General features: G+C 53.1%; 3 protein-coding genes across 3 annotated transcripts; all 3 read right to left on the reverse strand.

The window, feature by feature from the left end:
• Positions 1–1531: 1531 nt before the first annotated feature.
• DICSQDRAFT_172529 (uncharacterized protein) lies at positions 1532–3268 on the reverse strand (the record flags this gene model as incomplete). The annotated part of the gene is made up of 5 exons (XM_007368280.1): positions 1532–1587; positions 1641–1920; positions 1987–2689; positions 2745–2883; positions 2941–3268. The coding sequence occupies 5 exons, from the start codon at positions 3266–3268 to the stop codon at positions 1532–1534; spliced, it is 1506 nt and encodes a 501-aa protein (XP_007368342.1).
• Positions 3269–3769: 501 nt separating this feature from the next.
• On the reverse strand, positions 3770–6651 carry DICSQDRAFT_138924 (uncharacterized protein). The gene is made up of 13 exons (XM_007368281.1): positions 6611–6651; positions 6429–6498; positions 6290–6351; positions 6156–6229; positions 5830–6093; positions 5660–5775; positions 5496–5582; positions 5168–5437; positions 4984–5116; positions 4736–4921; positions 4552–4658; positions 4156–4459; positions 3770–4078 (listed from the first exon to the last, which is right to left on the reverse strand). The coding sequence occupies exons 12-13, from the start codon at positions 4429–4431 to the stop codon at positions 3995–3997; spliced, it is 360 nt and encodes a 119-aa protein (XP_007368343.1). The 5' UTR covers positions 4432–4459; positions 4552–4658; positions 4736–4921; positions 4984–5116; positions 5168–5437; positions 5496–5582; positions 5660–5775; positions 5830–6093; positions 6156–6229; positions 6290–6351; positions 6429–6498; positions 6611–6651; the 3' UTR covers positions 3770–3994.
• A 287-nt stretch (positions 6652–6938) lies between these two features.
• DICSQDRAFT_109505 (GroES-like protein) lies at positions 6939–8480 on the reverse strand. The gene is made up of 5 exons (XM_007368282.1): positions 8214–8480; positions 8082–8160; positions 7690–7885; positions 7211–7623; positions 6939–7149 (listed from the first exon to the last, which is right to left on the reverse strand). The coding sequence occupies exons 1-5, from the start codon at positions 8471–8473 to the stop codon at positions 7030–7032; spliced, it is 1068 nt and encodes a 355-aa protein (XP_007368344.1). The 5' UTR covers positions 8474–8480; the 3' UTR covers positions 6939–7029.
• Positions 8481–9594: the final 1114 nt, after the last annotated feature.

Genomic DNA, 9594 nt, shown 5'->3' on the forward strand with positions numbered 1-9594 from the left:
CCTTATATACTACAGAGAAGTGTCCATGACTAATCAAAGGGTGGTTAGTCACATGTACCATAGTGCGATGAATAATACAATGGTGAAAGAATTGCGACGTATCGCACCATAGGCTGAGTAAGAGATGAGTAAGGCATAGACCTGTCTAGACCGTTCTGGAGTAGTACGGATTGTCCTAGACAGTACCAGAAGAGTCCAGAAGCATAGCTATAGTACACGAGCAGAGAGTCCCAAATATGGTAACATACTACATAAGCGACTACAGCTAAGCGCTAGGAGACGCATAGCCTCGTGTAGTCCGGACCGGATAAGTCCAAGTTCAACACAAGCACTTGCCCCGAACTGGAAGAGATGGTGCTCTGTTCCATTCCTATCATTGGTGTTGGGTACACACTGGAGGCCTTGTTTCCAGTACTCGATATCTGGGCCCGTCGACGCATAGAGACTCACAAGTGCCTAGGAGTCTTATCTATCCGGGCTATTCGGGTACCGCACGTCACCGGCCGTGGTTCCGTATACAAAGGCCCTTGCTACGATCCGTGGAACTTGAGCGACAAGCTCAGGGAGCTGGCGGTCTCAGTTTACAAGGTGGTTCTGGAGCGGTCGACTTGTCCCTCGTGCTATGCAGAGTGGCACCTTTGGAAGGAAGACGGAAAAGAACTACAGTCATACACGGGTCCTCTGTCGGACACCATGGGTCTTCGGGACAATGCGCGATTCCTGACCCTGCCCCTACCCTACTGCCTCAGGTCTTTGTATATAACTATACAGAATACTTACAGCTCAACTTTCCTCGAATTTCATCAGAGACGAACCGGAAGTAAGGTCACCAGCCCAGTTTGTGTATGAGATTTACGCGAAACCCAAATCTGGGACTGATTGCGGCCTAATTCTATACTCACCATGCCCATGGGCGTACCCCATTTTTAGTTTCCAAAAAGGCAACATATATCTTCCTTCTCTCAGCAAATTCATGTGGTGCGATTTCGACACTGTGCCCAGATAGTCATCGAAACAGTGTGGAAGAGTAGTCTTTCGCTCAAACGATCGGGCGTTTAGATGCCCACATACCATATCCGGGCTCAGCTATCCTCGGCAACAGCAATCTCGTTCCATACGAGGGAATTAAGCGCTGTCCCGAGGACCGAGAGACGTGCGATAAGAGAAATTTAGGATGATTGTCCCCGATCCCTCTCACACATAGCTGGACTACCATGAAACTTGGGAATATGATGACTTGTAGAGTACCATACATGGTTATATTGTCCGATATGGGCTGCACAGGTAGGGGAAGGTTCAGGATGAGTTGCAACATTTGACTGTCCCGAGGACCCGTGTATGACTGTATTTAGTGGGGACCTTTGGAAGAACGTGGTTCAGGGCGTGCCAGAATATGATTGGTTTACAGGTTTCCCACTCTTCCCAATGTAAATGTTACCGGTTACACTCACTTGCCAGATCACACCACGAGAAGGCCGCGATCTTTTATTCCTTATGACTAACTAAACTTCGAAACGTAGATTCACGGGCTTTACTGCAGCAAGAGCCGACCCGTGACGCCATCGTAGGGACCGGGTTCCAAGTCATCTGTCCTGTGGTCAGCAGCGCCAGACAAATATATCGATAGAACGAAGATGCACAGATACCGTCGTAATCGTGCCACCGCAGCAGCCATTCCCAGTCTGCGCATCCAAAGTCTTCCACGGTCCTGAAGATAAGCTTTGACGCCGACCAGCACGGGGAATACTTGGGGCGGTCATCGTCGGGATCGTCATGGTCGCGCACGAGCCAACGTAGGAATGGGCCATACCCGAGCAATTCGAGAGCATCGGGGGGATCCTCCAGGATCTGTTGCTTGAGGTCTAACACCCTGTCTTTATCAAAGATCTGGAGATACCGCAGTGAGGTCCGCTTCTTGAACTTAACAGAAAGGTTGGTGGTGGCTTTCAGTATATTGCAAGGAGATAGTGGACAAGCTGGGCTTACAAGATCAAACCACTCCTTCTGGAGGACCTCATTATCGACCTGACCTAACTGCACAGAAATGCGCAGCGCTGTGACTCCTTTAGGAATGTGCTTGTCGAAGAGTTCGATATCGCTTAGTCGCCACGCGGGACGCTGGAAATTCAGGCCTAGCACTTCAAGTCCCGTGAGTTCTGTGATAGCTTCGAGTAATTGTTGCTCGTGAACGCCCTGGTCGAAGTCGACGCTGATCTCCACATCAAGCGACCGTAGCTTCTTCTTGTTCCTCAGGAATTGCGCAAGGATTTCTGCATTTCGATGCGCAAAAGTGGCATCGCGATGTATGAATTTGAATGCACGAAGGTCAGGAAGTGACGTCGGGCATGCTTCCAAACAGGAGAAGAGATCGTCTGATTCCAGCACAAACAAGGAGAGAGAGCGCAGGGAGATGCAATGTCGGAGGATCAGGGCAAGGCCGCCGGGCTCTTCGGGTAGTATGACCTCGAGTTCTTGCAATCCGAGTAGAGAACGAACGGAACATCCCCAGACGAGGTCCCCGGACACGGCAATCCGGAAGAGGGTGCCCGACAGTGCGCCTAGGGCTATTTGTGTCGCGTGTAGTGCAACACCTGCGCCGCCCTCGCTCTCAAGGACCGGCACACCGTCTATACGCAGTTCGCGTAGTCTGACGAACGACGTAAGACTAGTATGCGTGTGTTCTGTGAAACTGCGCGAGGTGTTAGTGACTGGTGATGAACAACGCTTGGGAAGAGTAACAGTACGGGACTCGCAATACTTCTAGTGAGGGGCCTGCCGACTGAGCAAGGACCGAGAATATTGCGTCATCGCAGATTGGCGAGTATCCATACCAGTAGAAGGCCCGTAAGGCTGGTAAGGCTTGGATCGCCAGGATCAGAGCTCCTGATTTTAGGTGATGAGTCAGTCCAAAGGTAACGCACAGCACTTGCAAAAACTCACGGGTATGGAATATACCATCGCCGCCATCGACGAAAGCACGAACACTGAGAGTCCTAACCAGTCTCGCAAAGTCAGGGGAAAGAGAGATGTGTCGGAGCACGTCAAAAGTGGTGTTGTTCCGGCGCCGCATCTCTTCCAGCTTCTCAATTGAATCCATAAGACCGCCGTCGTCCATCCTCCACAATCCGAAGTAGACGGTGACATGAGCAAACAGAGCCTTGAGAGCGAAGTCATGGTGCAGTTTAGAGAGGAAAAGGCAAGTGCGCTGATCCTCAGCTTGAAGTTGATCGACGATGAGACCCCAGACTTCTGGGGGCAGCAGCCCCATGTTGTCCTTCAACAATCACGATGGGATAGACGAGGTGAGACCGAAGCTAGGTATTGGCCCAAATGACAAAGCCTGCGACGCAGAGCTGAGAGAAGAATGTAGTAAGTATAGCAATCACGTACCTCTGTACAGATTCTGGTAGCAATGCCCCCGTGGTGAGGCGTTCGCAGACGTTAAAGGCGGCGTTCTTCAAGTTCGCGCGGGAACGGCTCAAGTTGACGTGGGCCTCAGAGTATCCCCCGAACACCGCACAGCCACGCGAGTTCGCCCGTGACTGAACGCCTGGTACCGAATGGTCGGTCTAGTAACAGTATGTGTGATCATAGTTGCAGCCCTTGATGCGCGGAAGAGAGTGTACCAGTGGTAACGAACGTAAAAGAAGGAGACGACGAATCATTCGCTTCGGAATCAAGTGATGTTGCACCATCTCATGGACGATTCCTTAGGGCTACACTTTCTTGGAAGGCTACAAATATTCAGAAGACCAAAATTGCGCGCAGAAGATCAACCAGGAGTGCGCACGGGTGCATCCTAGGGAAGCAGAAGTCACAATGGAGATACAGTAGATTATTGTACGTGAGTCAACAGGGTACGAGGACAGAACTAGGCGGTGATATGGTCAAGAGCACCAATCAGCCCGAATATACAACGGTTCATCCCCAGCAGCGCGGGCTGCTCATAGAGCAGTCAGCGGGCGCCACCCCTAGTTGACTGAGCGTCCGATGCTCAGCAGCGGTAGTAGCACTTCATGCTCTTTGCGTTGGGAGCAGCGGCGCACTTCCCACCTCCGACGACGACATTGCCGGTATCCTAGCCGTAATTTACAGTCAGCCCACAACACGGAACTACCCCCGACCTGAGAAAGGCGAAGAAAATAGCAAACTCACAGTCTGCTCGACACTGCAGTTGTCGTCCGAGTACAGGACGCAGTCGGTGCCGTACGTCCCGTCGCCGGAGACGAACACGCTACTATAGCTGTCGTACTTGAAGCAATTGCCTGCGCACGTCGGCTTGTAGCTGCCGATCGGGTCGCCCTTGCACTGGGAGTTCCCGTAGAACTTGACACATTCGCCGTTGGCGACGCCGCCGCTGTTCTGGCAGTTGGCCGCAAAAGCGACGGGGAGGATGGCGGCGAGAACGAGGGATGCGATAGAGAGCTGCATGTTTCTGGTGGCGGCAGCGAAGGGATGGCTGATCGAGATGAATATAGAGGCGAAGTGTAAGCTCTGGTTGTGATCTGGGGAAGACTCTTGCTGAGCTGTAGACGGAGGGTTCAACTGTACCTCTTATATAGCACCCTTCAAACCCTTCTTGCTCCTCTTTCTCGATGAGACGCGCATAATGCGGGATGAAGCCGAGCAGGGGCCCCAGCGGGCGCGGAGAGGGCGTCCTGGAACAATGACACAGGAGAACGGTTAGCACCGCGATAACCCAAAATGGAAATTCACGAAAAGGAAGAGTACGTACGAGGTGCCAGTGCCAAGACATCTGTTGAAATTACGGCGATGAAAAGGAGTACTTTGGGCCGCTAACGGGCGGACGTGTGAGGCAGCTCGCAGCTCGCTCGGTTTTGCTTGGTATTGCGCCCTTACAGCACTGACCATGCCAAGCTCAATGCACACTTGCGGGGGCGCTGTCACGGGCGGGCTCGCACTAGCGCGTGTACAATTGAGAAGACGTAACTGGAGCGCGGGTAAAGAGGTTAGGGTCTGTACCAAGGCACAGCACGGCGGTGATGTCGTGCAGATCCTAGATGTCCTCCGGTGCACATGTGATGCCAGTGGCACTACCATGCATGGTCTGCATGAGATCATGGGGCATGCCGGGCGCATTCTGATATACGACTGTCTGCCGCGCGTCGGATGATGTCCCAGTGGCCTGGATAATGGCGGCACTCACCATAACTGATTCAATAGGGCGGCGCCGCCTAGACGCCGTGATAAGCTGGGAGTGAAAAAAAACCTGAGTAGTCTTGCGAATGTATGCAGCATAGCAGTCCTCCTAGAAACTGACCCCTCCTCTTGAGGGTTAGCATGAAACACGAGTTCTCGGCCATTATTGCAATGTTGCGCGGCTTTTGCAACTCGGGGCCAAAAAGCAAGCCAATGTTCCGGTCTGCATCGGACAAGCTGATTGGTGAACGCTGGCGAGGTGGTGGTGGAACATGTTCTATAGGGAAGAAGGCGGTCAGGCGCATCAAACAAGCCGTTAGGGAGTCCTCGCTCGCCCGCATCGAGATCTTCTACAAACGCCCACAATTCCAAATTAGAGCATCGCTAGACCGGCCTTGCTTATACGTGCATATTGGCCCAATCTGGTTCAACGCCGTGAACAGCAAGGTCCAGGACAGGATTTGAGGGGTATCGCAGTTGCGGACGACTAGTTTCGTACCGTTGACATGACCCTTCTCCATCCTCTCCAGACCGCCCGCAACCCCAGGGGCACCCACCACAATATCTTCAGATCCTGTAACAAGCCATTCAGCCAAACGGCTGGAGATTCGAAATCTGAGTATCTAGTTAGCAGGTATCTCGAAGTTCGCGAGGGAACGAGCGACGCACTTCCCTTATCCCCCTTTGATCATGAACTCGTAGATTGCGGTGGCGTCACGACGAGAGCGCCATCATCTGCCAGCACTTCAGAAGCGTCGTATGTGTGATAAATTATGTTTCCCTGGGTCAGGGCCGAGAGGCACTCGAGGATTTAGCCCGCAGAGCGAGCGATCGATAACGCGTCGCACCCAGAGACTTCAAGTGGCCTTCGTGCAACGGGAGGGGCTGTGGTGAGAATTGACTAGAGGCCTTGCATCCTCACATACTGAATGACTGCGCGTCGTCATATTACGGAGTCAGTTCTGCACAGATACATGTGCTAATGCGAGGCGTACCGTATTGGTCTACATACGACATGTCACGGATAGACAACAGCCGCTTGCCCGGGATACCTGGGCTTGCTGCCATCCTCCCACATGAATGTCAGCTTGACAGACCCGATTACAACTCGAGTAAACCAGTCTCGGACCTACAGGAGGGAATTATGGGCCCTCGGAATTGCATGGTTGGCTAGGTAGTTGCATTCAGGATCTTGGTGTAGCCCATAGGGAAGCTGTTTAATATACGGCACCATATGTATGTCACTAGCGCAAAACCACAACACCCACTTTGGATATCTGGCGTTCATGAAATCGGCAGAAGGCCGTAAGAGAGCATGTAAAGGCTGGTGGCTACGTACTGATTAGACGAGGGCGATTAGACGAGGGCGACAAGACGCAACATGAACATACACCTGTTCTCGTTTGTATATTATGAGGGATACAGCGACTCTTCAGTACATAAATGACGCACCTCCGTCCATAGTGCCCCTTTGCCCAACAGCCCTGCAAAACGACTCGTCGGAGGCGATGATGCTGGTCTCTCGCAAGCATCGGCACCCCGGATGTCCCGGGTTGTCACCCGGGTCACGGCGCGTAACAAGATAGGGTTACGCTGACGTCACGGAGACTCATTCTGTGGGACGACAGCTGCAAGGTATGGTATAAGTGTAGCGAGTTTTTAGGCTTCTTAATGTTGGACATATGCTGGGCACGCGGACGTATGACACTGCCCCAGGGCAAGTTCTCCGTACAGCCTGAGCGCACTCGAACTTCAAACCTGTGCGAGGTGCTTGGAAGGAAACAGTTATCTCATTCATAAACGAGACGAGTGTCCAGTGCCATATTGTTACAGATATATTCCTCCCCGCATGGTATCGAGTGCTGACGTTCACGGCGTCTCCTGAGGACGAGCTATCAGCTTCACGCCGCTTACCTTGCCCTCTCCGATCCTAGCCAATCCCTCCGGGATACCTGCAAGGCCGTTCGGGATTATCTCGATCCTGTTTGGCTAGCATGCGTGTGCTATCAGTGCCGCGCAGGCTGGACGTCTACCACTATTGAACACATACCACGATGACCCCCGTGGCGAGCCACTCGGTAATGTGATTGTACAATCCCTCACCCAGCTTCAAGTTCCCTGGAAGTGAGAGGGTAGCGACAGGCCGCGCGACCTTCTTCCCATCTCCGTCCTTGGTCATGTCCTTAAGGAAATCCGCAGAGCGCGGGTTCGTTACAACAAGCGCGCCCCCATCCGCGAGAGCGTCGTACGCCAACGCCTGCGTCTCGGGGTACGAGATTGCGTCATACGCGTAAACGATTGATTTGCCTTCAGTGATTTCCGGAAGCTTGCGCAGGACATCTGCGTGCGGGAGGGAACGGTCGATCACGTGCGTCGCACCGAGAGACTTGAGGTAATCCTCGTGCTTAAGAGACGAGATTGTGATGATGGGCGAGAAGCCCTGGATGCGCGCGAGTTGAATCGCTGACAAAAGTGTTGTTTGCAATTCAGGAAGACGATAGACAGGCAGCGTAAGAGCGATAGGCGTACCATACTGTCCGACGGAGGCGGAGCCGCCATAGATTAGGGCGGCTTGGCCAATGAATTTCGTCTTGCCGCCTTCCTCCCATGGTGCTGGGAAATCGACGGAGTTCGCCTCGGGGTGATGGGCCCAGATCCCGGTAGCAACGGTAGCGAGGCCCAGCGGCACGGATGCCGCTTGGTCGATAGAGAGGTTGTCCGGAATCTAAAGGAGAAACGCATGAGCACACGTGCGGAAAGCCTGGAGCATTCAGAGCCTATACGCCGGATAGGAGCAGGGTATGGTAGGATTACCAGCCAAAATCACCGTAGTCCCGAGCGGCTACTTGCGATTTGGCAGGGGAGCATGAATCCACCCTGACCTCAACCGACGGACGGAATGTGGCCTCATAGGCACGGACCTTAGCAATGTTGAGTTCCGGGACAATGTTGTACTGCTGGAACGTCGCACGTTCGAGGAGAAATCCGCCAGGAAAGAGGCTGCAACGTAGTCAATGTGCTAATGGGCGCACTCTACTTCGTAGACCACTTACACTTTGTCGCCCTTCGCGACCTTGGTGACGTCGGGACCGAGCTCCTCGACAATGCCAGCACCGTCGAGACCATTGATGAATGGGTACGAGCTGGGCATTGGCATGCCGAATTTCTGTATCCTGTGGTCCGCAGGATTCAGCGCGGCGGCGAGAATCTTGACTCGCACTTGGTTGGCGCCTGGCTTGGGGATGGGCCAGTCGTTAACGAGCTTGAACGGCGCGCGCTCTTCCGGGATGATGAGTGCCTTCTGAGTAGACATAGCGAGGATGTGGTAGCGCAAAGGTAGACGGATGAGTGTTGTGTCCAGCATTCATGGCATCCTTATAAGCCGCCCATGCTAGTCGTTCGAGCTTGTGACCCTCAATGAAGACCGATGTTGGTCAAGTGAAGTTACCATATCTGGCCAACAGCTATGTCAGCGGTGACCGGTGAATAGGAAGTTCGGACTTGCGAGTGGGACCGACGCTGGCGTCTATGTACACAGATCGCATCGCGGTCTCACGACGACCTGGAAAAGTGTGGATCACAGTTGACGACCAGGGTTCAGGATAGCGGAGAGCCTCGGTAGGGTGACTAGGCAGACATCAGTAGCATGCCATCTGTCCTAGGCCCGGGTTCGACCTGCGATTGGCGCATGCCGTCATAGAACGTCACGCAAGAGGGTGGTACGCCACTTATTGCAAGCCGTAATATCATGATGACCTACGTCAGCCCTGATATACAGCTAGAAAAGCAAGTCTGTGAAAGGACTATCAGTGGCCAGCGGTTTGAACGAAAATGTTACCAAGTCCTGCCAGTCGTCTTTGATTGTTTGAATGCCCTCATACGTTGAACGGGCGTCACCTGATGGATTTCGGAATACGAGTGGGTGTGGACCAGCGTTGTTTTGACCGCGGTCATGACCGAAGCCATGACCGATTTTGACTAGCTTGACTGGTCATGACGGTTGGTCAAAGGTCAACGCGTGATCTAGGCGACCGAGCGCTTGTGGGGTCGCACTAATCACGTTGATTGGGACCAGCAGCTATGGATGGCCCGACTAATTGTGTATGCCTAGGTAGAAATTGTATAGAATTGAAGGAGCATTTTTCGAGGGGAGAGTGAGCGGAAGGTGTCAGATAATGTGAGCTGGAGACAACAGAGGTTGGAAGTATCAAATACTTCAACTCCGTCAGCGGTAGAAACTATTCGGACTGAAGCATTTTTCGACTCTTCTACCGGACAAATAATATTGTGAGCGTGCAGCTTCCTCCCGCACTCGCTATTCCCTCACCCCCCTGACTACCTCCATGCACTAGCAAGACGGCGCCGCCTGGGAGCACCGATGACGAACCTGGTTTCCCGTATGCAACCCTGGTCAACTTGACCGGATGTCCCTCC

The sequence above is a fragment of the Dichomitus squalens genome, assembly GCF_000275845.1.
Source record: "Dichomitus squalens LYAD-421 SS1 unplaced genomic scaffold DICSQscaffold_34, whole genome shotgun sequence".
Classification (NCBI taxonomy): Eukaryota; Fungi; Basidiomycota; class Agaricomycetes; order Polyporales; family Polyporaceae; genus Dichomitus; species Dichomitus squalens.

Excerpts from the sequence above, each read along its gene's own strand:
- DICSQDRAFT_138924 (XM_007368281.1), bottom strand. The coding sequence starts at position 4,431 with ATGCAGCTCTCTATCGCATCCCTCGTTCTCGCCGCCATCCTCCCCGTC. Across the intron at positions 4,079-4,155 it reads ACTGCAGTGTCGAGCAGACT|GATACCGGCAATGTCGTCGT; the intron begins GTGAGTTTGCTA and ends AATTACGGCTAG.
- DICSQDRAFT_109505 (XM_007368282.1), bottom strand. The coding sequence starts at position 8,473 with ATGTCTACTCAGAAGGCACTCATCATCCCGGAAGAGCGCGCGCCGTTC. Across the intron at positions 7,624-7,689 it reads CGCCTCCGTCGGACAGTATG|CGATTCAACTCGCGCGCATC; the intron begins GTACGCCTATCG and ends CACTTTTGTCAG. Across the intron at positions 7,150-7,210 it reads TCGCCACGGGGGTCATCGTG|CCAAACAGGATCGAGATAAT; the intron begins GTATGTGTTCAA and ends CACGCATGCTAG.